Consider the following 27,105-nt stretch of genomic DNA (forward strand, 5'->3'; position numbering starts at 1 on the left):
TGCTCTCACAAGGCAAAGCAAAAAACCCTGTTTAGAAAATTAACCCTTCCAGGGAGCAGGCAGAAGCGGTCCGGATAGACAGCAGATCAGATAATTGATAAGAGCCAGTAAATGTCAATCTGAGTCATCTCAGGGCTTAGACCTAGAGGAGTGGGGCTCACCAGAACTGGAGAAAAGCAGAAGCAACATGAGACAATACGGGAATACAATTGTCCTGACAACTAACTTAGAAACACTGAGAACGCAAAAAATCTTAAGTTAAACCTTGCAGCAAACAGAAAATAAACCAAGGAGCTCCTGCATGTGTTCTTCACTTACGCAGTTTCACACAAGCACAACTGACTCATTTGCACCTGCTCTCCATACGGGCTCAGTTCGCTGTAGGCATCCAGCGCACACACCTTGTACATATAATTTCATCGGATGACTGTATGCTGGGTAACTCCGTCAGCTGATTGTCAGCCAGGCTGAGCTTCCTGAGGTTTATCAGGCCCCATGGGATCACGGATGGAAGGGAGACCAGGCAGTTGGCAGAGAGATCGAGCTCAGTTATCTGACAGGAGATATCAATCAGCCAGTCCAGATCCACCCATGGCAATTTGAGGTTTGACCAGTTCACACATAAAGCCTGTATATGTCAAAGAAAGAAGAGGAAACCACGTTAGTAAAATCTCAGTTGCCCTCGGCCTGTGTTACACCACTGGGAATCTGGCAGATCAGAGCACAGACTATAAATATTTTGCTTACTTTCCAATCTGCTTCTAGGAATTGAACTGACTCAGAGATTAAATCATGCCTGGATATCAGCAGCCCCCACCATATAACTGCTCTGTGATCTCACTCCAAAGACCACAAGAAAGCGCAAGCAGGGGACCTGGACTTCTTCGCCAGTCCACACACCGGCTCCAGCGTGCCCCACAAAGGGTGAGCTGCCCTTGTCTGACACCAGCACTCTCATGCGGGAGCTGGACAGACTCTAATGTTTGTTCATCCAACAACGTGCAGTGAGTTTCCATGGGGCTGGGCTCCCTGCCCCGCAAGGTGCATTCAGACCCGATGTTAGCGGAATAATACGGACAGATCATGGAAACCCATCTTAAATCCAGACTCTGCGGCCCAAACCCCACTCTGCCTCTTGGATGTGGCCTGCATCGCTGCTCAGATCTCCAAGGGACTCTGAACACCAACAAAGGCCAGGCAGGTCCAGAGGAACCCCTGTGGAACAGTCTGTGTCCAAAAAGCTTGTGGATCGTTGCATGTGCATCTGTAGACAGGACAGGGACAGATATGCTGAGAGTGGGAATGACTTCTTATGAGGAGGCCTGTTGCTGGAATAATTAATACATGCCCAGGCACTGCTCTTCCATCTTGAACTTTCCAACAATAAGCACCCAAACCGTTCTGGGAAAGTTTTAGTTTCTGCAAAGGAACGTCTGGGTAAGGCAAGGAAAGGCAAACACCTTCTTGTAAAGCATTTCTAAACACCAGAAGTTTGCTCAGTGTCATTTAGGAAGGTATTTTAGCATCTGAGAGATGTGATTTTGGCAGTTGCCTCCTTTTTAGATAAAGTTCTGCTACTTTTGACAGTAAGAAAATAAAGTTGTTTTATCTTCTTTGGGAAAAAGAACAGAAGTTATGAAAGGCGTAACTACTTATTTCAGGGTCTATATTAGACAGAAAAAAAACATGGACACATAACAGTGATCAATGTAAGCAAACAAACAACCTTAGGCTTCATTTTCAAGATCACCTCATTGCGTTCCAATGAGATCTATGTTCCAAAATACAGGTTTGTAAAACGTTAGTCCCAAAACGTTTTCAGAAGCTCAGTGGTTTTGAGGTAACTCACCCCAAAGACAGCCTCAATGAAGTGATCATTAATTCTCCACCAGGAGGCAGCAAGGACCCAACAGCAAATCTTAATTTGCTTTCCAGTTCCCAGTATTTAAGTCTTAAGACTTTTAACCCCAAATTTAAAATCAAAAGGAATATATTTTGGGAAGGGAGAGAAAAGGGAAACAAAGATCTATCCGAAACACTTATTTGTGACTCAGAATTCCAAGTAATGTAGATCACACAGAGAATGCACAAATAAGCATTTGTAAGCACAAATAGTTGCCCTTTTAAAAAATTGACAGAAGTCATACTTAGCGTAGATACAGTGCTTTTCAAATGTTCCCTAGTGAAGCCTCAGCACAGCCCCGCAAACATGAATGGAAATATTACGCCCATTGTATCACTGGGGAAACCAAGGCAGAGAGTCCAAGCTGTTTGTCTAAAGCTACATTCACCAACATGCCACAAGGCATCCACAGAAAACACTGCAAGCCAGTAGCAACAAGAAATCAAATTAAGCACAGTACCCACTACTACTGCAAAATATACAATACCTAATGGGAGTTACACTGCAAAGCTTTCACACTGGCACTAAACATATTCTGCTTTACTGGTAGGTTTTCCAAGTTGGTAGATTTACAAGATGCCTGCTTACAAACTCCTGTTTTAAATTCTGTATGTATTTCTCTGTAATTTTTTCTTCACCTGCAACAGCCCAAGATTGAGCTTGTTTACAACACTGGACGGGGATCAGTTGTGATCCACGGTAACAGAATAAGAACAGGTTGGATTCCCTTTTCCATCCCTAGCTATCCCACGCTTCAGGAGAGATGTAAGGATGTGGTACTGATGCTAAAGGACGGAAGATCTTCCCAGCAGGAGGAAACCTCGCTGGGAAAGAGCACATTCACAGAATGGTCAGGTCAGGGTTGGAAAGGACCTCTGGAGATCATCTAGTCCAACCCCATTCATACTGAGACGCTTGCCTAGTTTTTTCTGGTTCCTTGAATTGCCTCAAGAGCTCCTAACAGGAGCAAGATCCCTAAACCCATACAATGCCGGAAACCAGCTCTACACTACAAACAAAATCCTCAAGTAGTACTGATATCTGTTTGGCGACTTACATGCACATTCAGGACACTACCCTATCTTGTCATATTATGCTCTTTATTTCAGAGAGAGAATTTTCAGCTGGTTTAGCTCTCAGCCAAGGTCACCAAAAAACAACTTACAAGGGTGCAAGAGGAGGTAGGAGCGCCTGGCTGGGGCCGGGAGGAGGGCAGCATCACTGTAGCTCCATCCTAGACCAGCTAAAATTGTCCCTGATAGAAATAAAGCTTAATCAGCAAGGAAATTCTCTTACTGATGTCGTTTATACCATATTGTGGTTTATAGTGTTGCCAACAAACCCCTTTTTATGCCAGGACAATTAAACCTACACCGTAACTTTTGCTCATACAGAAAAAAACCCATCACTGTCCTACCTAACAGTGCTGGATAAAATCACATACTCTGCATTTGCAAAATCAAACCCCTTGTCTTAGAAAAGAGTTAAGAAAAGGCCTGGTCCCCAACTACATGTGCTTCATGTAGATTTTTAATAGGAATGGCCTTTTCAGGCTAGAAGAGAAAGGTGTAACAAAAATCCAGCTACTGAAAGTATAATACAAGCACACTCTGCCTAGATATGTGAGAAACATTTTAACAGGGAATTAACCATTTTAACAACTAACCTTGGCTGGCAACGCATGGTCCGTCCTGATACTTTCTTTCCAGTAATGCCAATCTTTTTCAAAAGCTAAAATAGGGGCGGAGGGGGTAAACCAGAACGAATAGGGGAGAATCCAAGCTTTTAGGCAGCAGTTCCAGACAACATGTCTATGGCCTAAAAATTAACTGCTAGTAAGGAAGAGGCTTCCCACTTACCCACACTGTTGTCAAGACATGGGGTATGGAAATACTAACAGCACTGAGGGTTACAGAAAGGTGGATTCATCTCAGCCTACCTATCAGACCCATCAATTATCTCCTGTAGCCATCACAAAGACCTTGCTCAGAGGAAGACTAAACGTCAAAAATGAAGGCATGAAGATCTGCCATGCTCTTTCTTCTACTTCCCTCTACAGCTCGCTGTCTGCCAACAAAGGGGAACAGCAATGACCTTCATGGAGATCTCAGGCAGTGGCTGAAGCCCCTTTTTATGGGCTCCACGCTGCTGTACTACGGTGGTAGATCAATCTGGCATGAAGATCTGGTGGTGGGATTAAAGCTACTTTTCACCCTGCATCAAGGAAACCAGTGAGATTACAACCAAAGTTGGCCACAGCACAGAAACTGTTATTATCCCTTATATATTATGATCACCAAAGACCAGCACTGCATCAGGCAGGACATATAACAAAGATGTCATCCAGAGGAGATGTACCCTGGAAGTTCAGGACAACTTTCAACAGTACAGCAAGATGGAAGCAGTGGCATCCTGGCACTTTCTTCTTTGGCAATGGTATTGCCACAATGGCTGTGGATGCATAGGATCCACACCATGGTCCAAAAAGAAAACAGGGAACAAAAATTTTCTTGGCTTTTTTTTAAACATCTTTTAGCATTTGATCTAAAGTGGGATGCTCCATCTCACCTCTCTTAAGATATGCATCCATGACCAGAGTATCCAACCCCTTGAACTATTCATATATTTTACTTAAACAAACAGAAGCAAGAAAATTGAGCCAAAAATCTGAGCAAATATTCCACGCAAAAGGTCCTTCAGTCACACAGAGGATGCATATGACCATACAGGGCTTTGAAATTCTGGCAGTGATGGGAACAACGGCCTGGAGAGCTGGCTTACTCCTTTGGTTTCCTCCTCACAGGAGAAAGCAGGCTCTTGTGGCTGAGATTCTGAATTCAGATTCCAGAGTCCCAGATTTCCTGTGCGACACCAGTCATTGTTTCAGGCTACCCAGACTCCATTTGCCAGCCCATATAATGGAACAGTAACATGTCCTCTTCTCCCAAGGGAGCCAGGAGTAAAAATGCACTACAGACTCCAACTCCCTCTTTTCTCTTCCTGCTTAATTAAACTGCATCCAACAAAGCTGCACTAAAAAAAAAAAAAAAAAATCAGAAAAAAGATCTGATTGTGCTTATCCCTCACTCAGTTCCTGCTCTGTTTCAAGATGATGCTCTTTACAGGGGGCTCAGGCTCTTATTTCAGCACAAAAAAGTACTTGTCTTTGAGTATACCAACCAATGCAGTAACAAGATCTATAGCCTGCTTTTAGTGAGTGCAAGCAGGACCATACATCTCTGATACTTCGCATTTCAGATTAATACTCGTCTCTATTTTGCATTTAGATTAACCTCATGAAGTTCAACAAGGCCAAACGCAAGGTCCTGCACGTGGGTCGGGGCAATCCCAAGCACAAATACAGGCTGTGCAGGGAATGGATGGAGAGCAGCCCTGAGCAGAAGGACTTGGGGGTGTTGGTTGATGGGAAGCTCAGCATGAGCCGGCAATGAGCACTCGCAGCCCAGAAAGCCAACCGCATGCTGGGCTGCACCACCAGCAGCGTGGCCAGCAGGGCAAGGGAGGTGGTTCTCCTCCTCTACTTCGTTCTTGTGAGATCCCACGTGGAGTACTGCATCCAGCTCTGGAGCCCCTAACAAAAGAAGGTCATGGACCTGTTGGAGCGAGTCACGAGGAGGGCCACAAAGATGATCAAAGGGCTGGAGCGCATCTCCTATGAAGACAGGTTGAGAGAATTCGGCCTGTTCAGCCTGGAGAAGAGAAGGCTCCAGGGAGACCTCATTGCAGCTTCTCAATACTTAAAGGGGGCCTACAGGAAAGATGGGGAGGGACTCTTTATCAGGAAGGGTAGTGGTAATGGTTTAAAACTGGAAAAAGGTACATTTAGATTAGATATTAGGAAGAAATTCTTTACTCTAAGGGTGGCGAGACACTGAAACAGGTTGCCCAGAGAAGTCGTGGATGCCCCATCCCTGGAAGTGTTCAAGGCCAGGCTGGATGGGGGTTTGAGTAACCTGGTCTAGTGGAAGGGGTCCCTGCCCATGGCAGGGGTGTTGGAACTAGATGATCTTTAAGGTCCCTTCCAACTCTAACCCTTTTATGATTCTATGATTGCTGTGTATCATTTACCTCAACAATGCAGAGCCATGGCCTCAGGGTATTTAATGTGATAGAAAGATACCTGCAGAATTCAGATAGCGACCTCTAAAACCACAGATCAGACTGTGAAATCCAATACCTGCTATGAATGCTGCAGGATAGGTGTCCCCAACTCCTAGGCAGTTTTTTGAATCTACCTGCACTCAGCCCTCCTCCCCATCCAGAGCCCAGGACTGACAGTGTTTCTTCTGCCTGACTACTACAAAACGGAGTATCAGCCAAGCCCCTTCATCTACCTTAGGGATAGTGGGCCAAATTCACCTTGGTGTTAGTAACCTCAGTGGAGTTACATAGGAGATTTACTTGGCTCAGCATTCCACAGTGAAAATATAATTAAGTGAAAGAAAGCCTGACAGCAAGGCCACGAAGAAAGGGAATCTCCTCCACAACTCATACTTAATCATCTCCACTGTCTTCCTAGAAAAGCCCATTTCTTTGATGCCAAAGGTCTGTGATGCTGAACTCAAGGAGTCCGGTGACCAGCTCAACCCTTCTCCATTTGGCACTGGCTGGTGAGCCCTGTGCCCAAACAAGGGAGGGATGGTGTTCAAAGGCTGTTAGATCCTGGGCACAGTCTGACTTGGGCAACTTACTGCTCTTCAGAAGGTCACTGAAAACCTCTGTAGACTCTCCTCTCCCGCCAAGGAAAGAATTTCTTAATATGAGTCCTGAAAACTAAATGCAAATCTTCTACTGCAGTGATGGCAGAGGATGCACTGAGGAAGGCAAGGGACTGGAAAATGTGCAGAAGCAAGAAATTTCACTGCTCCTCAGCAAACAATGAGCTACAAAGACAAAAAATATTTACTTAGATTTGAGACCTTTTGGTAAGGTGATTTAAGAAAGGCTGTTGTGCATTCCTCCTAACTGACATGACATGCCCCTCGCTCTTGCCATAGACAGGATATTCTGAGGATGGGGATCCAATTTCTCCATCAATAACGCTGCTGTGAATCTTGAGTGGAACTGCTGCAGATTTCTTTACCAATGGTGATGTAACTGAGATTAGCCAGGCAGTGGGTAAAGAAATCAGAGGATGTTCACATGCATATACATACACAAACATTTGTATGCTTGTGTATAAAATTCTTGACAAAAATATTTCCTAGGGAATATGCAGCAGTTCAAGCTCTTTTCTGGTCTGTAACAGAAAAACACACCTGTATCTCACACTGAACACTCCAAAGTTACATGTATCTTCATGCCAACTTCACTTATCAAAGTCTGGAATCTCTGCCCAGCCACTTTACTGCAGGGTTGTTTTTTTTGGCATTTGTTACCTGTTCCTGTAAAAATGGAGCACTTCCTCTCTTTAGCAAGACAGCGGTTTGCTGTGGGGATAAATTTATGCCAGAAAAAAAAAAAAAAAAAAAAAAAAAAAAAAAAGGAGAAACAGATATTAGAAAAATGAGATGTAATTCCTCTTGTCTCAGAAAGGGCAGCACTACGCACAGCGCGATGGCTGCCTGGAAGGTGTGGCAGCTACATCGAGCTCTCCAACCACATTTTATGCATAGCTGGTAGCATTCACTACTGTGAAATCAATTGGGAGGTCAACTGTGCAGTGTTTTCACTTAAAGAGAGCACAGATGGGACAAACCCTTTTGAAGTTCTGGGCTCATTCTGAAACGATCGGTGCTCGGTCTGCCCTATCCAAGAGGAGAGTTTTTTTGACACCCAGCTGGCAGCCATACACATCGCAGTCTCCACACAGTCCTTTTTTGCTTCCTCCCAGTGCAAAACACATCACAGCCCTTACACAAGAAGACTTACATTTGTGAACCTTAAGAGATATGAAGAAAGCACTGAGGCAGCTTGTTTGCAGCTGCCATGAAGTCGTGTTTTAAAAAATCACCAGGGTGTGTGACTATCACTTCTCAGAGACCTGAGCTCTGCAGACAAACTAGGACAAATCTTCCTGAATTTGGCCCAGTCTGCCAAAATGAATTCAAAGAATTCAAAGAGAAAGCATTAAATAAGCAAACATATTAAAAATAAACAGCTACTAGAAGAATCAAGGTCAAGTTTCTTAGTCTGTTTCTTTGTTTTTTTCTTTTTCTTTTCTTTTTTTTTTAAACCAGGCCCTTCTGGCTATTAGTTGATGTTTTAAGACTGCTCTCTTCTTCGCTCAGGGTGTGACAACAGCAAAGCTGAGTCATTTTTACAGCAGCTAAGTTAAATGTTGCCAGCAAGCTCACATGGAAAACAGACCTCTTCCCTGCAATTCAAACATTCATTCCAAGCTTATTCAAGCTGAATTACCCAGTTTCTTCTAAAAGGCATGTAGTTTTATCAACTCTTATGCAGAAACATCTAGGATCTAGCTTCCTTTTGTTTACCTGTCAATGAAACTACGAATCCCACAAGGAGGGCTCTAAATCTGCTGCTTGAACCTAGAGAAATCAAGCTCACATACGTGGACTGTAGTCCCTGACAGTCGCAGTATCGTCAGGAATCCAGCGAGACAGGGTTTTGGCAGGAAAACAGAGAATGGAGAAGTTCATAACACTATGAAAATCTCTCTGCTTATTTTTACTTAACACCAAAGCAGAATCAACACCCTGTAATGTTACGAGCTGAGCAAACAGGTATTCAACCAGCAACGGGATTCACACAGACAGAGCCTTGATAGAAAAATCTCCTTCACAATTTTTCACTGCAAAATTTTTATGACCTGATGAAAACTGTAACTATTGAAAGCTCAGGGCTCTGATGCTCCTGTTTAATGTTGGTTAATCTACATACTGAGGGGAAAAATGAAAAATGCCTGATAACTAAATTGCTGGATGACAGCAGAAATAATATGAAATACTACACACTTCGCTATAAAGCACTGAGTGCTGCGAGACGTTTTTCAGTTCTGAATAAAGGAGACATAATAGAGATTGAGAGAATGGAGAATATAGCCTAGTTATACAAAGATATGGGATAGTCATGAAATGCAATAATACTCTGCATGAAAACAATGCCTTTCATCTGTAGATCTCAAAGCATCTTCACTATGTATTAAGCTTTCCAACAGCTGTGAGATGTGAGGAGTTTAAATCTCTCCATTTTACAGAGGAAGAAATAGAGACGCAAATGAATAATGAAAATTGTCAAAAGGCTGTCAGTGGCTAAGTAGTGAACAGAGTTCTTGCCAACCGAAAAAGGCTTCAATTCCTTTTTGTGGGCGTGTGTGTGTCCCATCAAAAACCATTTCTGTGGGACAAGTGCAGCTCAACTAATACGATCTGATCACACACGACCCTCTCCATGCTGCTCCAGAAAGCCAGATCTGTCCTGCGTGAGTAGCAGTAAAGGCTATCAGCCATATTTTACAGACGAGGATCTGAAGTAGGTAAGAATGTATTTTGAGCAGACGTCATCTCGCTCTGCCCATGCTCCATGTTAACAAGAAGCCACATGAGCCTATTTGTATGTGCTGTATCTGAACAGACACAGGGGAAGAGAAGTGGTTACATGCTTATGCCTGTACCATGCTAACACTCTGGGACGGCACAGCTTCTGGTGTTACCTTCAACTAGAATTGCACAATAGAAACATAAATGAAGTGATTATCCTTGGGTCACCAAGGCAGCCTGTGGTAATGCTTATTTCTCTGGAAGACTCTGAGCACAAAGTCAATGTTTCCCTTCCACAGCATATGCCTGGTTCACACACTAATGTTAAAATTGCCAAGCGGAAGCTGCCACACACGGTGTCTTGCACAATGATACCATTTAAAGGCCCAATGTTTTACACCTTGCAATTCAGCACTGGCACGAAAGCCACTTTCACAACTTGTTCTCTAAATGGGTAGCAAACCACAAGGCTCATAGTTGAGAAGAAGAATCATCAGTCACACAGTGCACAAAGACAAATATCAATTATTAACATGATGCTCCTTTAAAAGAATCTCTCTTCAGACAGATAAATCGCTACTTACTGTTTTTGCTGGAGCACTACCTGGTAGTGGGCTCGTCTCAATGAAATACTTCCTCAGAAGGTGTTTGCTGGATTCAGGACTGTCCATCAGGATGTAGGAACAAAAGAAAGCCCCATTCCGTAACAAAAACACAGCTACATCTTCATTCCCTTTAGAGAAAAGAGAGATCGTCTGTTCTCTTCTTCTCATGTAAAGGAACCAACAAGGAGCTGAACAGAAATCCTGGGAAATAACTACTTCTGAAAAAAACCATGGGGGTGTGCAAAAAGGGAACTGAACTGTATAAAGAGTGTTTCCTCCAGTGACAGGATTTAGGTTGGTCAAACTGAGATAGCAAAGACAATATGTAAAAGCACAGGCCCAGGCTCTTTCTTTTTTCTCTTTTTTTCCCCGGTCTCATTAAACTATACACACAGCTGTGCTTTGAAGTGTAAATTATTCAGCCTAAATCAAGCATGTGTGCCAGAGTGTCCATAACAATAATGCTTTTATTTGCAAGGTTTCTATTCTTGAAGGGTCTTTTCCCCAGGAGTTTAAAAAGGAAGGTTCAGCCTCTCAGCATTTACAGTAATATAACTTAGGAAGGCCCTGATTTAAATTTGGCTAGGTCAAAAGATTCAGAGCCAATTTTATTTTAATTTATTCCACTGGAAATCCAGAACAATTCCAGGCAATCCAGTCCAACAGTGACACGTTCCTAGATGGGAACAACTCAGCCCATTCTTTAAAAGACATTGCAGAAAAGGGGCAAAGTTTCAAAGCATGCACATACATACCTGCCTTTATAGCAGCGTACAGGGGTAACCGTATAAGAACTGGAAACTCATTCTTCCTGACTGCACAGCTCTCTGGGTCAGCACTGTATGCACGAATTAGGAGTTTTACTATGTCCAAATGTCCCTGCTGGCAGGCTATGGCCAGCATCCAGTTCAGGAGTTGTTGGCAAGTACTAGGACCTACAAAAAGATATGGCATTTGACTTCGCTGATGCCACCGGGCTGTGATGTGCAAGAGTCATCCACAAATAATGGCTATGCAAAGGGCGAAGCCTCTGAGGACAAAGGAGCAGACTACACTGCAAGTGTTACAGAAGAGCCCTAAGCTGCTCAGGCCCAAAGTTCTCAGCTTTGTTTAACTGTTTTTCATTACCTACACAGCTAATGGGCGAACTTTTTTGACTGTTTCCGATCTAAGCATGCATAAGTTAGCAACAGTGGAAGGTTCCACGGATGCCTGCTAGGGTACCATCAGAAAAATCAAACATCTAATCCCAAGCAGAGGTGGCAAGGGATGACAAACACTGTCCTTGCATTCAGAGACAACAGGCCTGATCCAACAGACATTAGATCCAAACATCCAAGATAGGCCGCTTCTTCCAAGTTCGCGAGAGGCGATGAAGAATGGGGAAAAGCAGCTGACTTTTCATGCTACTGCATGAATAAAACGAAAATAAATGTTTCAGACAACACAAAATAATTGGTTTAGTTTGTTTTCACTGCAACCTAAAGTCGTCCACAAAAAATTTCATTTCCCCTTGAGATATTTCATTTTGGGCGAATTCTTTACTATCGATTCATAGTATGGTTAGACAAATGTCTTTTAAGGCTAAAAATAAAACATCATGTTCTGAGTTCTGTGTGAATTTGCTAATGTTTTAGACATCTCCAAATTGCTTTTTTTTTTTTTTTCTGAAATAACGTTTTGCCTGTAGAACACTGCTTTCCTCTTGGTGTGCACAATTCTGCTCATGTAAATAAATGCCCATGACAGGATTATTTCTGCTAACACTAAGCAGTCTTCAAATCTTCCCTGACTCACAGTATCACATCCATTTACTTTACAAATTCACATCCCCTTTGAAATGCTTACAAAAATGTCTGCAAGCCCAAGTTTACAGGTCAATTTTTTTTTTTTTGCAGCTTCTCCATGTGGAAATTGCATCGCTCTTTGCATTAACAACTTGACTATATCACTCACCCTCATGCTGCAAAAAAACAGGCTCTGCTTCAGCTGTAAGCCACAAGAAGCTCACACTGAGCCAGAGAGAATCACTGCAGTGCATTAGCCAAATTGCAAATTCATGCAATTTATTCCTATGCCCTGTGATCGGTTTCTATGTAACTTCTCAGGGAAACAAATGGAAAGTCCTGTATAAGAACTCCTGAAAGCTGCTGTTTGTACAGAGCACCTCCCCTGATCCCTGATTTGGTTGGTTCTAAACTGAGCTAAGTTTCCAGAAACTACTTAAGTCACTTTTCATTACTAAGAGTATTCTATTACTATAATTTAATTTTTGCTAGTATGTTATAAAACCAGCATTGTCAGCTTCCTTTCTGGCTGAAAAAAAATACTACGTTTAATTGCACCCCCCAAGTTTCTTTTGCTTGTTAGTGCTTTTAGAGTTTAAGAACGTCAAATAAGCAGGTTTCCTAACAGGTTATTCCTGTACTCCTTCAGGTCACTGGCAAGTATATAGCTCCAGTGAGGAGCTAGAGCAATGTTCAGGTGAAATATTGCAGAGACCTAGCGTAGCTGTTGCAGTTACTGCAGTGTCTGAGGTCAAGACAGTGATTCACTCCGGCTGCCGTGCAGGACTGCTGGACCCTACTCCGCAGAAGGTCCGGGTGAGAAGCGGCTGCCATGCCTGCAGCACACTAAGAGAGCAACAGGTCACCCAAACACAGTTCCTGGTTCCAACTCAGAGTAATGCTCTTCCTCCCATCCCAACGGCTGCCTTAAGAAATGTGTCTGGGTCAAAAAATGTCTCTATTCTGTTGTAAAATAATTTAAAAAGTAAAACATAACTAAAATATAATGATGATTCCAAAGAAGGAATTCCCCTGAAAGTCAAAGCAAAATGCCAGCAAGAGAGCACAGAGCATGTCGCCAGCTGTGCACCCAAACTATTACCCGCCAGACAGTCATGCTGCACTCGCACCCCCAGCACCACTGTCTGCTGGATCAGCAGAGTGGGATGATCCTGTTTCCTGAAAATCCCCTAATTTCTCTGTAGCGTCTGGGACGTCACCCAGCTGTGAGGGCTGATGGGAATGAATTGTCTAAATGGCATCTTCTTCCACTTCCAATTTGCAAACATGGAATATTTTTATGCATGTGTTTTCCCCCACGGGGGAAGATTTATTCAAACACAGCAGAGATTAGATGCCTCCATGCACTTTCCCATGACTAAGTCCCTCCCCTTTTAAGGGATATTAAAAAAAAAAATAAACGCCCGCTTAAAGCTACAGCACACAGCTACTGAAGAGCTTAAGGCAAGGCAGAGGCAACCCAATAGGCTTACCATGCAAGGAATCCAGCAGCTCTTTCACAACGTCCTTATGTCCAAAATATGCAGCCACCACTGCTGCATTGTCATCATTAGGTTCTGTTGGTAACACCACTAATGCTTCCTTCAGTAAATACCTCACCGCCTGTAGATCTCCATATGCTGCTGCAATACCTAAAAGCTGACACTGGTAAAGAAAATACAGCAAAATAAACTCTCTGTAAAGGGAGCGGGCAGAGAAAGAGAGAACGTCTAGAGCTATGTATTTATTTTTGCCCATGCAAATGCATACTCACTGTCACTGTGGTTAACTGAGAATGTCATAAAGGCTAGCAGCCATTATAATAGTTGGTGTTGATATATTAATCATATTAATTTGGGGTTTTTTTGATTTATAGTTGTTTGTATGGCTTTACTACGAAAGTACCCAAGACACAGAATGGTGAGTGTAAATTCATTTTTCATGGACCAACAGAAAAAGCATTTGCATAGCTCTGCTATGAGGTGTAGTATTTCCTATTTTGGAGATGGCCAATATGCCTGGAATTGACATGCAGGTACTCTCCCCAAACACTAAGATAAGCTCTGTGCAAAGAGCAGGCTCAAAATGAGGGCTCTGAAGGCAGAGCAGTGTAGAAGCTGGTGCAGAGGATATGGTTCCAAACACAAGCAGCAAAATCTTCCCAGGTGGCCATTAACCATCTTTGTACTGATTTTTTTTTCTAAGTCTATAAACTGCTTCCTTTTTATGGAGAAAAATCTATTTCCCTCTTTTAGTGACCACAGCACAAACACCCCTCCTGGCCCAGCCTCCTGCTCCTACACACGCCGCTGCTGTGGTCTGCCTCATCTTTCTGACCAGTGCTTTCAAGGGTTCATACTATCCCTGAGCATATGTTCCTGGAGTGCCCCACACAACCAGCCACGTCTGAGACCCTGCAGCACCAGCGTAACATACATAACTGAATGGATTTTCTGCACGAAAACCGACAGATGACAGCAGCCTGGCATTTTGGTTTCTTTTCCAATAAAATTTGAGGAAGTATAGTAACCTAATCCTACCTTTTCCACTTGCAGTGCAGTCTCCTCACATGACAACTTAATCAACTCTTGGGCCTTACTGGTGTCTCCAGCTTTGTAAGCATCTTGAATGCTTTCTGTCACAGGTGTCTGAATTATGGAGACTTCACCGACTGTGGACTGTTTGCCACCCATGTCCACAGTTCCTGCAGCAAAAACAGAAAAGAGGGGTCAGGAAGAAGTATCTGTTTATTAATCATGCACAGCTGCAATGTCAATGCATCCTGGCAACAAAAAAAGGGGGTGAATTATTTACTGCACACAATTAAAAAAAGAGGAAAAACCCTCAACACTTGGTTGCCTGATAAAAGAAAGTGATAATATGGTAAAGTACTTTCCAACAGGGACATGAAACTACAAGAGACAGCGAGTTCCCCAATTGCTACCAGAGGTGGTTTCCAAAGGACGGTGTGAAAGCTCACACACACACAGACACATATGCTCTGCAACAGCCTGCCACACTCTTCCTCCTGCTGCAGGAACCAGGGAAGGGAAGGGCTTACGTGAGACGGGCACCTGCAGTACTTCTGAAGAGGCGAGGTGTCTGCAAGACCCACAAAGCCATTCCGGTATTCTTAGCTTTGTTTCAGTCACACTTCATTCACCTCCTGACAACAGTCAAATAAAACCCCACTGTACTTCTCCAGCACTTTGAACCACAGCTTCATGCACCTCAATGAACATGAAAGAAAAGAAATTGGGAATATTTTTACTCTGGGAAAACAGAGTAAAAGCAGATTTTGCAAGACACCCAGTGTCATCCTGATCAATCTTGGAGAGTCTCCTAGGCTAGACTTTTTTTTTTTTTAAATACCATTAGGAGTCGGAAGAGTTTTTACATGTCAAAGATTAAAAGCTGCAAACCATTACAGAAGATGCTTGTGGTGGGTGGCTAATGAAGAGGCAGCCATGAAGTCTCCCCCCCTCCCCAACTACCAGGACAGGGAAAGCTGCAGGAAAGTCACTGAATTAAGATGTTCAAGTCCACTCCTGAACATCCTAAACAGAGAAAAGAAGCACTTTTCACTTGAAAAGAGACCATTTTCATACTCACTTATTCCTGCTAAAACATTAATTATTATCATTTATTTGCAACTGGTTAAATAAAGCCCTTAAGCCCACAGATTTTCACATAGCTAACAAGGTTTTTGTTTGTTTTTTGGTTTTTTTTTAAGCTGGCATATATGTCACGCAGGGCCCAGTTTAATGAAGGCTGGAAAAAGAAGTAAATTTGGATCAGTCTATAACTGTCAGTAAATATCTTTGAATAATGCAGTCTGAATCACCAATAGATTCTGACTAACACTTCTCATCAATTATTTAAATGAAGCTCAAATCACTCAGACATCGGAGACGGCTCCAGAGATTCGTGCCATTAAAAATGAGCCCACATCAATAACCTCTCTCAGATGATGCAGAACGTGTGAAGGACAAGCAGCAGAAATCAAGGCAGACGAACATGGTGTTAAATTACAGCATAATAAACAGTATCTCAGACTTCATGTTCATAGGTGCAGTGCCTTCATAATTCTGCAGTTTTAGTGGGTATGTGGGAAAAGAAATTCATCCAGCATATGGTCCAGTCTTTTAAAGCAGACCACCCACCTGTAAGGGATCTCCAAGAATACTGCATATGATCTAATTCTCTTTGTAATGGACACCAAAGGTAGGAAATGCAATGATTCTTAGGCAAGTAACTGTTTAAAGGGTAATAGAAGACAGAACTTTAAAGCAAAATAGTTCTCCAGTCTCAACAGCTCAGAACTGGACTAAGTAAAATGAAGTATGGATCCGAGCAAACACTGCAGTTACTGGAATATGCAGCCTCCCCACGCTCGGCGCCCTGTGATGAAATCCTGAACCTGGAGAGAAGCACTGGAATTCCCCTTGAAGGAAAAAATGCCTCACATCCAAGATCCAAAACAGCTGGAAAGCTGAGGAAGAAGCCCTGCAAATCAGGGCTGACAGAGCACAGCAACTTTAATCTGGTTCCTAAAAAAATGCTGAAAGGAGGGACAAATTTTACTTCCTTCCAGGCTCAATACTGATTTGGGGGACTATCACTCAAGACCCACATCTGCAGCCATTCCGCATGTAAAAACACATCCTTTCTGCCAAAGAATTGAGCAGGGCCATTTTTCCTTCTTCTTAAATCATGGCCAGGGAAGGTAGAGGTATGAGTATCTCATGGTCAGAGATTCATTCAGGATCTGGGAGATCCTAGTGTCACTTCCTCATCTATTAGAGAGGTCTGCAGCCAACCTCTCAAGCATCCTGCACAACAGAGGTCTTACAGGAGCGTTTTCTACCTCTCCTATTGGAACTGCCCCACTGTGCAGAGAGGACTACCAAATCCAGTGGCCAGGAAGCACAAGAAGGACTACAATGTTGTAACTGAGGGAAGAAGGAACTCTGCAAGCTAGACCCTAATCCCAAGATCGCTTCTGTGTTTTACCGAATAACTACTTCATGAAACTACTCAGCTAATGTGTCATGCTTCCTTTTACATTTTTGCCCTCCTCAAAATTTCTTAAGTCCTTTGTAATGTAATGGCTTAGTTACAACCACCGCTGTTTGGAGAACATGGGCTGGCCATCAACCATTGTGGTCTGCTCATGTACGTTAGGTGTAGAATTCTGGACACTCCAGGAACGGGAATGTCATAAATGGCTGGCTTCGTGGAGTTTACATGCTCCCAGAATTATCTAGTAGTTTAATCAGAGACTTTGGGATATTAATTTTAGTCCCTAAACTCAATCTTAGTCTTGTCTTAGGCAAATAACTTTTTATTGATCTAAATAAAACTGCCCAGTTTTGAACATTTGAACATCCATCACGTAGAAGTCAATAAAAACTTAATTGAATGTAAGAAATCTGGGCAATTCTACTGTTTGAAACCAATATATTTATATTTAAATATTCTTGGCAGAAAGGTAATGCTACTCATCATTCAAATTTCTTCTGTAACTGTCATCAAAACTTCTTTCTGTGATTGCATTCTGCCAAGTAAATTGACCTTCTGCCTAAGACCTGAGGAAAAAAGCTGCCAAAGGTCTTCAGCAAAAAAAGACCTTGCAATTGAACTAATTACAAACCTGAAAAGAGCAAAACTGGTGAGATATACACTGATGATAAAAAGCTTGTCCTCAGCCAACAGTTGTACTCACACGATTCTGTCAAAGTTAACTTGAGCTTTCAAAGGTTAAATGAGAGAAGGTGGGCCATCCATTCCTAAGTTCCCCAAAAACACAGAAGCCATCCATTGCAAAGCTAAGCATCTCGCCAACTAAATTACTCAAGTCACAGATGACTTCCTGGTGACTTAAGAAATGATATATTGACTTCTGAAATACAAATGGAAAATAAGAAGCAGCATGATTTATAAGCTTAATTTGTACTCACCAGTAGGGAAAAAAAAATAGGAAAATTACATTCTACTGACTAAAGACTGTTTTATTTCTACAAGATGCATGACTGAACTATCATCAGTACTGGCATTCATGTAGGCTGGGAATAAAGTTTTGCCAATACGTGCATCAGCCATTTTTAGCAAAAATCTGGGCTGAAATGCAAAGAAATTCTGCCTATGGTTTTAACCCTACAAATCTCATGCTCTTTACCTGAGCTCTTCGCGGCTTTCATAATAGGGTCACCTCACTTGCAGACAGACTTGAACAACAAGATATAAGAGCAATACTGAAGTTGAATAATACTGGACCTCTATTTTTGGACTTGATCATGCAACGTGCTGAGCCTGGATGTAACAAAGTGCTTTTAATTCTTAGATTGCATGGATTTAGGAACTGGCACCTGCACTTTGCACAACAGGGTCTGCATCACTGATCAATAATGCATATCACTATGTGCAATACAGCATAATAAGTTATGATATTCAATCATTACTTCTTGGATATTCCTGTAATAAAGTGTTACTAGAAACTCCAGAAGCTTTTACACACACCTGTTCTGATTTCCTTTCGGTTTTGCTTTATTGCACACAGATCTGGGACAGAGTTCCTGTGTTCGCACAGGTTCCTCTAAAACCATTGCCCCAAATCAGCACCCGTTTTAAAAAGCAGGAAAGCAGATAAATGAAGCCTATTTGAACTGAGGTGGCATGGTGTGGGTTCATTTCTCGAACACAGCTGAACGTCAATGAAAATAAGGTCATGGGGTTTACTCCCTATCATTCAGATCATCTCTGCATTGTTTTTATTTAATTTCTCTGTAGACCCACAGCTTCTTTTCTTTGCTTCCTTTCTAATGACTGTAAGCAAACCAAATGCTGTTCGTAAGGGGAAAACAGGAGGCATTTGCCAATGTTAAAAACACATCCTTCATCTATTCTTCATGCCACTTAACAGCGTGTATCAAAGTAACTAACTTTGGAAATATTTCCCACTCTTGATTTCAATGATTTATACTTCAGAAGTAGCCTTTAAGCTTGGCTTTGCAGTAACAGACTTTTACAAAAGCTAAGGGAAAGACTAATTTTCTCTAAAAAAATATTCCAATGGAAACAGCAGTCATCAATAAAAAAAGCAGTGTTATTTTATTGCCATTCAAAGGTTACAGTAGTATCAATTTTGAAGTGCAACTGACTGCTATTCCAGCTCAGAGAAACAAAACAAAAATAGGTCTTATTAATAATAAAGGGTAGCATGAGAATTTCAGAGATATACATAGTTATACACAGTCTCAGGCCTTGTAATTGGGGCAGGTAAAAAAAAAATCTAAAATTTCTAAATTGATACTATGGCATTTTCAGTAAAAAGCTGGGGGTTTGCAGGTCAATGCTGTGAATCAGCAAATGGCTGCATAACAAAAGAGCACACTGTATACATTATTATCTTAATATCCCAAATCACTGCATTCCTGTTTCTGACACATAACCTCACAGAGTTTGTAAGTGCTATATTAGTCCCTTTGATAAGGTAGGAGTTCTTTGGCAACTAACTAGGATATTTCTCTTTATCAGAGAAAGATATAAATGAGACGCTTAACACAGGATAAAATAGGGTGGGAAGCTAACTTACTCCAAAACAGAATAACAACAATAATAGAACTTTAAAACTGCTACTGACCTTATCATAATGTGTGCAGGTATCTCCAGAGACGGGAACAAATCAAGATGACTTTAACACAGCATCCCATTCAGCGATGCTCTGTTAAGCTATTAATTCCTTGGACTGCTAGCCACCCACCTCTGCTTCAGCACAAGCAGCTCTTACAGCGTCCACTGGATGTAACATCTTTTGGCTTGCTGGCTGTTTCGTTGTCTGAATTAACTCCTACATTTTAGCCTTAGTTATTTTCACCTCCATGTCCCATTAAAGTGAAATCCAAGCCTCTGTTTCAGAGGGGATCTGGTGACGGGGGTGGGCAGGGAGGCCACCTCTCCGGGCTGAGCTCAGACATTAATTCCTCAACAGCACCAGATGGCTACAGCTAACCTTTGCCAGCTTAATCTTTTGACATTTTGACTTCTGAGCGCTGCCACCGAGCAAATAAAAAAATGGGACAGCGGTGATGTTTAAGATGTACTGAATATTTAAAGCCAACCCTCCCAAACTCTTAAAAACTCACAAGTGTCGCTGAACATTTTTCAATACTACTCTACAGAAGCCTTGGCAGGCTGGTTTGCAAAATTAATGGAAAGCCATGTTATTTCTGAGTCTTTGTAACAGACTCACGAATCTTCTGTTGCTTTGAAAAGCTTCAGACTAATAAACCGAACAACAGCCAACAGGGAGCCTCCAGTGATTTCAAAGGATGACGGATCTGTCCTACATTGCGCTTTCCACTTAGATGGGCAAGAAGAATTTTTCAATACTCTGGAAATCTTTGAGATACTGAAAAATAATTCCCACCCCAAACCAGGAAGAACAAACAAAACCCTGGGTTCTTTAACAAAAAATTTAAAAAATTAAATCAGCCCAAGTTAGTAAAAACACTTTATGAAATAAAGATACCTTTCGTCTTCCTTCTCTAATTGACACTTCAAAACAGGGTTTCAGCTGTTGTTTAAAAAAGTTAAAAGGTTTCATTCATTTATTTCAGTTATTCATTTCTTAAAAGATACAGTCATGGACCAAGGCCTGTTCCCAGGAGGGAAGCTGCTCCATATAAAGGAGGGTCCTGCAGCAAGAACCCTATGATCTATTTCACCTTCCTCTCCGATTTAGGTGAAATACATATGGCCCAATCAATTCTGCTATAAAACGTCCCCAGCAGGATTCAAAAATGGTCAGAACCACTTATCAATCCCTCGTAAGGAGGTACGGAGAGAAAATTATGGTAAATCCAATTGAGAGATAACAGGATGGTTTATCTGGGAAATCCAGCATCCCCACTGGAAAGACCATGCCAGAATGTCTTCTGACCCTGATTAATACCTCTTCACAATGTGCAAGACGTGCAGCTTCTCAGGACAGAGAGGGAACCCTCCACACACTTTTTCTGCCTATTTTTTGTGGTTCCATTTCACCCAAACGTCCATTATTTCAGCTAATTAAAGGAGTGGCTCTACACTAAGATCTGCCTGCCAAGGCAGTGGAAAAGATGATGTATTGAGTACAAAAGAAACCCGCATCTACAACATAGCTTATAATCAATGCTCTCTGCCCCAAAAGGAAACTTACAACCCTACGAAAGACCAGATCTGAAACACAAAAGAATGCTTCAAAGACAAAAACCCAGTACTGAAGGGATCTTTTTCACTATTATTGCATAATCTGGAATTATTTTTAAATTGTTTACATGCCAGTACCACGCATGCAAAGTGCTGATCTGCATTAAACATTTTCCAGCAAGCATACAGGATCTTGTAAAGGGCATGCTGACAATTTTAGGTACAGCAATGCAAAGCGACCAATTATCACCAGAGCCATTGGAAATTTTCTATTTAGAAACACTCTTAACCTGAAAGGAAAAAACATTTGCTAATGCAAACCTGAAAGGAAGATATTAAGCGCCGGATGGAAAAATGCTCTGGACTCGTGCCTTTTTAAGGGGCTCCAGAACTGACTTACAAAAAACAGACGCCTTCAAAAGCTTTAGCTTACACAATCATTTCTCCATCATCCAGGATAACGGGAGAAGAGGGGACAGAAAAGGCTCAAATACTAGTGACACTGAGACTGAGCAGTCTTTAGTGGGCAGTATCATAGATGCCTGAATGGCTGTGTGAATCTGTCTGTCTGTCTGTCAGAGACAGCATGAAGCTGGAGCTGAAAAGCTCTACCAGATCTGAGCTGGTTATTCCTATTTTACTGAAGTACAGAAGAGGCTACACAAAGCCGTTATAAGGCAATGAGCTTAGAGAGCGCACAAAGAAATACACACTGGAATACGACCATCAGAGCAAACCCACCATACCAGCAGGAAAATCACGTCGGAAAGCGCAGGGTAGCTTCAGGATCACTAGTAATACCTGCAGCTGTCCAGGGAAAAGGAAAAAGGGCTACTACACAGGATGGCCTGGGACGTGCCTCTTCTCTTGTGCTCTGCAGAAGGACAGCTCTACCTTAGACACAACGCTCCCCACAGGCTGTTTTAAAAGTGCACACACCACTTCCACTGCCCTGGGCTATGCGTGGTGGAAGAGAGGCAGCAGGACCGCGATCCTCACTGCAGAGTCAGAGCGGAGGCAGCTCATCGGCACTGTGACCGGGCACCCCTTCCTCTCAGCTGGGTGCTGGGGACGGCTGCCAGCCTTGCGTGTACTGATAAACCCTACACAAATCCCCATCCGGCCATGCATACCAGCACGCAAGACTCCCATTGCTCCACACCCCACATCTAGTTTCACCCTCTCTGTTTATAAAGCTTTCTTAGCTGCAATAGACAACCTCCACATCCTGAAGGAATGGCAGGAGCCGACAGCAAACGCGGGGCTGCTGTCTCTTCCTCTCTCTTCTCCTTCCAACTTTTCACCAAGTGGCCAGGTACTGAACACAAGCAGGCGGCCCCTCGCTAACCCTGCCATCCCCAGCTTACCAGCACGGCGAACTGGGCCACTGTCAATGACAGTGACGGTGTTGCCCTCTCCCCTGAGTACAAATGTCAGGCCTAAGCAGCTTCACGTGCACATGTTCATCTCTTTTGATCTGTAGGAACGCTCAGCGCATCAGTGGCCACAACACAATTCTCAGTGGTCAGATTGTCTCATGAAGGCACCATCGTCCCTGGTAGACACACTACTAGCCTTTGGGCAGGGAAGGAATGGGACAGGGATGACCTCCGGCAAGCACAGGGCAAAGGCTGGCTCTCGCAGTGAAGGGGGTATGCCCCGTATCCCTCCCGTAATGCCCTCTTCAGGGTGGCAAAGCATCAGCAAAGACCACAGAGAACACTGATGATGTTAATTTCCACCCCCAAGGGGAAGAGATTGAGGGAACCAAAAGAGCTCCAAATGGCCAGAGAGCCAATTGCTGTATTGAAAATACAAATGACTCAGCTCTAAGTGAAAGTTTCTATTTTTGTCTTTTGGCCTCAGTGATTTGGTTCCAAACCTACAGCTTGAATCATTCAGAAATATGTTTTTGCATGAAAGGCCAGCTATGCCACTCTTGCTTTCCAAATTTTAAATTGAAAGATATACGTCAAGCATGCAGAAGTATGACTATGTTTTTGGATTTTCTTTGCGTTCATTTCCAGGCATGGCTGGAAAGAGAGGATTATGAAATGATGAAAGGTGTCTCTAGTGAGACCATTCCTGTCCAACCGAATCAAATATTATAGCCATGAAACCAAACCAAGATTGGATTTAATTTGAAACTTCATAAAATAGAATTTCATGGCTAACTTTTGTTTCTTTTGAAACTTTTCCTTTTCCCTAACGTTCAAGCTTTCATCAGAAGGGAAAGAATTCCAAGCATCAATGTTCTCTATCTGTTTCAAAGAAATAATTTACTCAACATTCTTCTAAAAAAACCAAGTAATTAATTATTCACATTGGGGAAGTACGAAGTCATGGCTAGCCCTCTTCTGCTATGTCCCCCTTAGACATATACTTAAAGGTAGCTTTAGACAGAAGCAAAAGCTTTTAGTCCCAGCTGTGACAGGATACATCTGGAAGAGTTCAGGGAAGGACCCCTGGTGCGTGTGTGAGTGGAAGATGGGCCCAAGGTCTCTGCCCAGGTCCCTCCTGAGTTCGAGTCCTCTACTGGCTCCACCAAAGACACATGGAATGATTCTACAGCTTGTCTGAATTGAGAAAAGCAACTCCTAAGCTTATGTTTCACTTTAATAACACATGTAAACACCCTCCTAAATGGAAAACCCATTTATGACACTCTAACCCAACTGCTGGTCAAAAATAATAGCACAGAAGCAGCTGACATCTCTCTCTCCAGCCCCATGAAACTCCATGGATGCTACTGGGAAAGACAAGGCCCTGTGGGGCTCGCACAGAAAGCTGATGAAAGTGGTAGGATGAAGCTCACAGCTGCTCCATCAGGTCCCCTTGGGCCACAGCAGCAAGCCCAGTTCTCCACCCCTCCATCACATGGCAGGGGTCCTGGGTAGCTGCTGTCACTTGCGCTGCCACCAGCGTCCCTCCTCCCTTCCCCAAGGAGCACAGCAGGTCTCTTACAGAACCTCGACACACGAAGATTTTACAAAGGCTGGCCAGAGAGGAGCTAAAAACGGAAAGCAACATTAAAAAGGTATGTAAAATACCTTGCGCAACTCCAGTTTATCATGTTGAAGTAAGATTAAGGCAATCTGGAAGAGATGGAGAAGACAAATAGAAAAAACGGACAGTCTAATGACAAGTCGACAGATGAAGAGAGCTTGGCTTGTTGAGCCTGGAAAAATGAAGGCTGGATGGGGAGTGCTGTCTATAAATACACCCAGAGGGAGACACCAGGGAAGGAAAAGAGCTATTTATGTACAGGGTATGAACAGATTTTGGCTGCCAATTAGAAGGAAATCTAAAATATTGGAGAAATGAGGCTTTGAAACAGTCTTCTAGAAAAAGCAGATGCAACAGGGAAGTCAACTCACTCAAAACAGGCCTTGCATAAGGTTTAGGAGTGTGACACCAGGACACTGACAGCTATATGCAGAAGAAAAGAAAATGCAATTAAGATACCAGATATGGTTGACATCAAGAGAGTTGAACAGACAGTCTGGCAACAGCAGAGGCAAGAGAAGCACAGAGCTGGGAAGAGCATCAGAAGAAAGAGATGAATGTGATAGTCTGAAAAAGAAAAAAAACCCAAAACAGTGGAGAAGGTGAGGCTCCACTCCAGCTTCTGTTGAACTCAAGGTGAGCACCTCCGCCAGCTTCCACGCGAGTAGGAACAGACCCTCCGAGATGCAGGTTTCCATGGCAGAATATCTCAGAGGGAAAATTACCTTAACAGCTGTGTCTGAAGCAGAAGAGAAAGCCTGATGAAAAGACCTCTGCTGTTAGCCAAGACAGTGTCAGTCCTGAATCAGGCTGCATAGCGATGTGCTGCCAAAGCTTTAATGGGGGCTACCAAAAAAAATAAATAAAACCTTCCCTCTCTTGTGACAAGCAGCAGAAGTGGCTGCATTTGCAGACAGGGGGAATGGGGAGATATTTCCCTTTTGTCTTCCTGATGTCTGGGAATAACAGCATCCATTTCAGTGGAGGGAGGACGAGGACTCTACCTGGGAGGATGCTATGTTCAAATGAAGGTACATGCTGTGAACCTGCTGCAGCCCACAGCATTTTTAGATGGTTGCTCCAAGGTAGAGAAGGCAAAATTAAGCAAGGCACGTTTCATCCCCTTCCCACCATCCTATGATGAACTCTGATCCATTGCATGTGCAAACCCAGTCCAATCCATGCAAATGACTGTGATTTGATAGCTTTTATTCCCGTCCTGCCATCATGTGAAAGGTCCAAGGTCCAAAACATTGGAGAACTGTGACTATGACTACAAGCCCACTTAAGGAGCTGAACTTTTTTGTTTTTCAGGCTACATTTGAGATCTGAAAAGGGAACTTGTCCATTAGTGTTACAAAAAAAAAAAAAAAAAGAAATGTTCCTGTTTGATGCAAAAATAAAAGCATTTTCAAAGGCTCTTTGATGTGCAAGACAGACATGCAGGCAGATTCTGGAGGAGGAGGAGGTCTTGTCTTCAGCAATTACCAGCACTCTTTTTGAATCTTACTCCCCAGACATAATTTTTATGTGAAGTAGATAATCACACTGCACAGTGTATCATCAGCTCTAAACCTTGTGGCTTTTCAATTAAGCAGCAATAACCTCTAGTCAAAATACTCCTTAACCAAGATGGGAATAAAACAAATAACCTCAAACCCGACTAACTGCAGGTGAAGCAATTTCAAAGACATACATGCTTTTAAAAGATTTCATTTTGAGCTCTGCTTGGGTAGCCACGCCAGTTTTCCAAGCAATATTCTGATCATTAAAACAAGCAGTGATGTAATTTCCACAGCGACCACAAACATACCAAGAATATTTGAGCTAAATTTATCCAGACTTCTTGTTTGAATCACTGCTTTGGTTCGTTATTTTTCCATGATTTTTCAACTATGCACAGAAAAGAAGTAGTGGACTGCCCGGGACTGAGCTTTCCCCAGCAGTATCCAAAATGCCAACCTTTACATTTGGGAGCTGCATATTGACTTTTAGAAACAAAATTAAGCTGCTCCTCCAGCTTCCAACCCCAGGTCCCTGCTCCTTTCACCCTTCACCTTCCTCCCGTCCTTCCTGTAGCAGACTGACCCTTTCCCTCACCCTTGGGTGACACAACAAGGGGCTTGTCTTTGCGGCTGAGAAGTTCCCAAAGCTCACCACAGATCTGCCACCCTCCCCAATGGGAAAGGGCGAGCCAAAAAAGAGAGGACCTGCACCAGATTTCCCACTGCTCTGTGGAGCTCCAGTTCAGAGCAACACGTCTCACCACCTGTGCCAGGAGAGCTCAGGCTAGGGAAGGCACCTTCACCAGCAGGTACACATGACCCTGCAAAAAATCCAAAGACGTCACTGTTTTTCACCCTCTCTTCCAACACGCACAGAGTGGCTAATTATCCTGCTGGGAGGGACCGAGTACTTGCAAAAACTGCAGCATAACCCCCGAGATTTTACTACTTCAACTTTGCTACTGTTCAATGGGAAACTTTTTCAACTGACATATTTTAACATGGTCTGAATATGTCCTTGCTGACTTCATTTCAGATTCACGATCAGACTCACCGAGTGCCTGCGTGCAGCTGTACATGTTTTAAGGGCAGTTTGTAACCAGAAACTACTGATCCCCAGAGCCCCTGACTGCAGGAGGGCTTTTTGAAGGTTGAGGGCCTTCCCTAATACTTAAAGACTTCTTTTATAAGTCCTCCCACTAAGCAAGAGCAAGTCACAAATTCAAAGCATCAACACACTTTTGTTGTGAAACTATCAGCAGCTTACATAAAAGGGCTGCCGCTGTGGTGATACATAATCATGCAAATAAGCAACTGCTGACCCACTAATGAGCACAGACTTGGATTAAGGAAAGGAATTAAATATCAGCCTAACTTGAAGTAAAATCTGAAATGGAACCTATTAAGGGACAGACTTCATCTATACAGCAGACTGGGAGCTGAATGGTATAAAATCCATCCCTCATCTGCAATGCAAACACTTCCTCCCAGTTTGCTGCTTTCTGCCAAGCAGAGCCCTGGCAGCCCCTTTATCGATCAGAGAAATGAAAAACAAACAAACCGCAGACTTAATGCTGTAAGAATCCCTGAAGATTTGATCCCAAGCCTGTTATGTCAGTGCAAAGACTTTAATGGGTTTTGGATAAG

At 42.9% G+C, this 27,105-nt stretch overlaps 1 protein-coding gene across 1 annotated transcript in view; it reads right to left on the reverse strand.

Moving 5' to 3' along the window:
- LRRK1 (leucine-rich repeat kinase 1) overlaps positions 1-27,105 on the reverse strand; it is a 77,772-nt gene that overhangs the window by 44,981 nt on the left and 5,686 nt on the right. The window contains exons 2-6 of the mRNA XM_009886969.1: positions 14,299-14,462; positions 13,252-13,423; positions 10,727-10,906; positions 9,951-10,099; positions 402-628 (exon numbers count right to left, since the gene is read on the reverse strand). Coding sequence (XP_009885271.1) covers positions 402-628; positions 9,951-10,099; positions 10,727-10,906; positions 13,252-13,423; positions 14,299-14,462 — 892 coding nt within the window. The remainder of the gene's footprint in view (positions 1-401; positions 629-9,950; positions 10,100-10,726; positions 10,907-13,251; positions 13,424-14,298; positions 14,463-27,105) is intronic.

The sequence above is a fragment of the Charadrius vociferus genome, unplaced genomic scaffold (genome assembly GCF_000708025.1).
Source record: "Charadrius vociferus isolate BGI_N301 unplaced genomic scaffold, ASM70802v2 scaffold190, whole genome shotgun sequence".
NCBI classification, from domain to species: Eukaryota; Metazoa; Chordata; class Aves; order Charadriiformes; family Charadriidae; genus Charadrius; species Charadrius vociferus.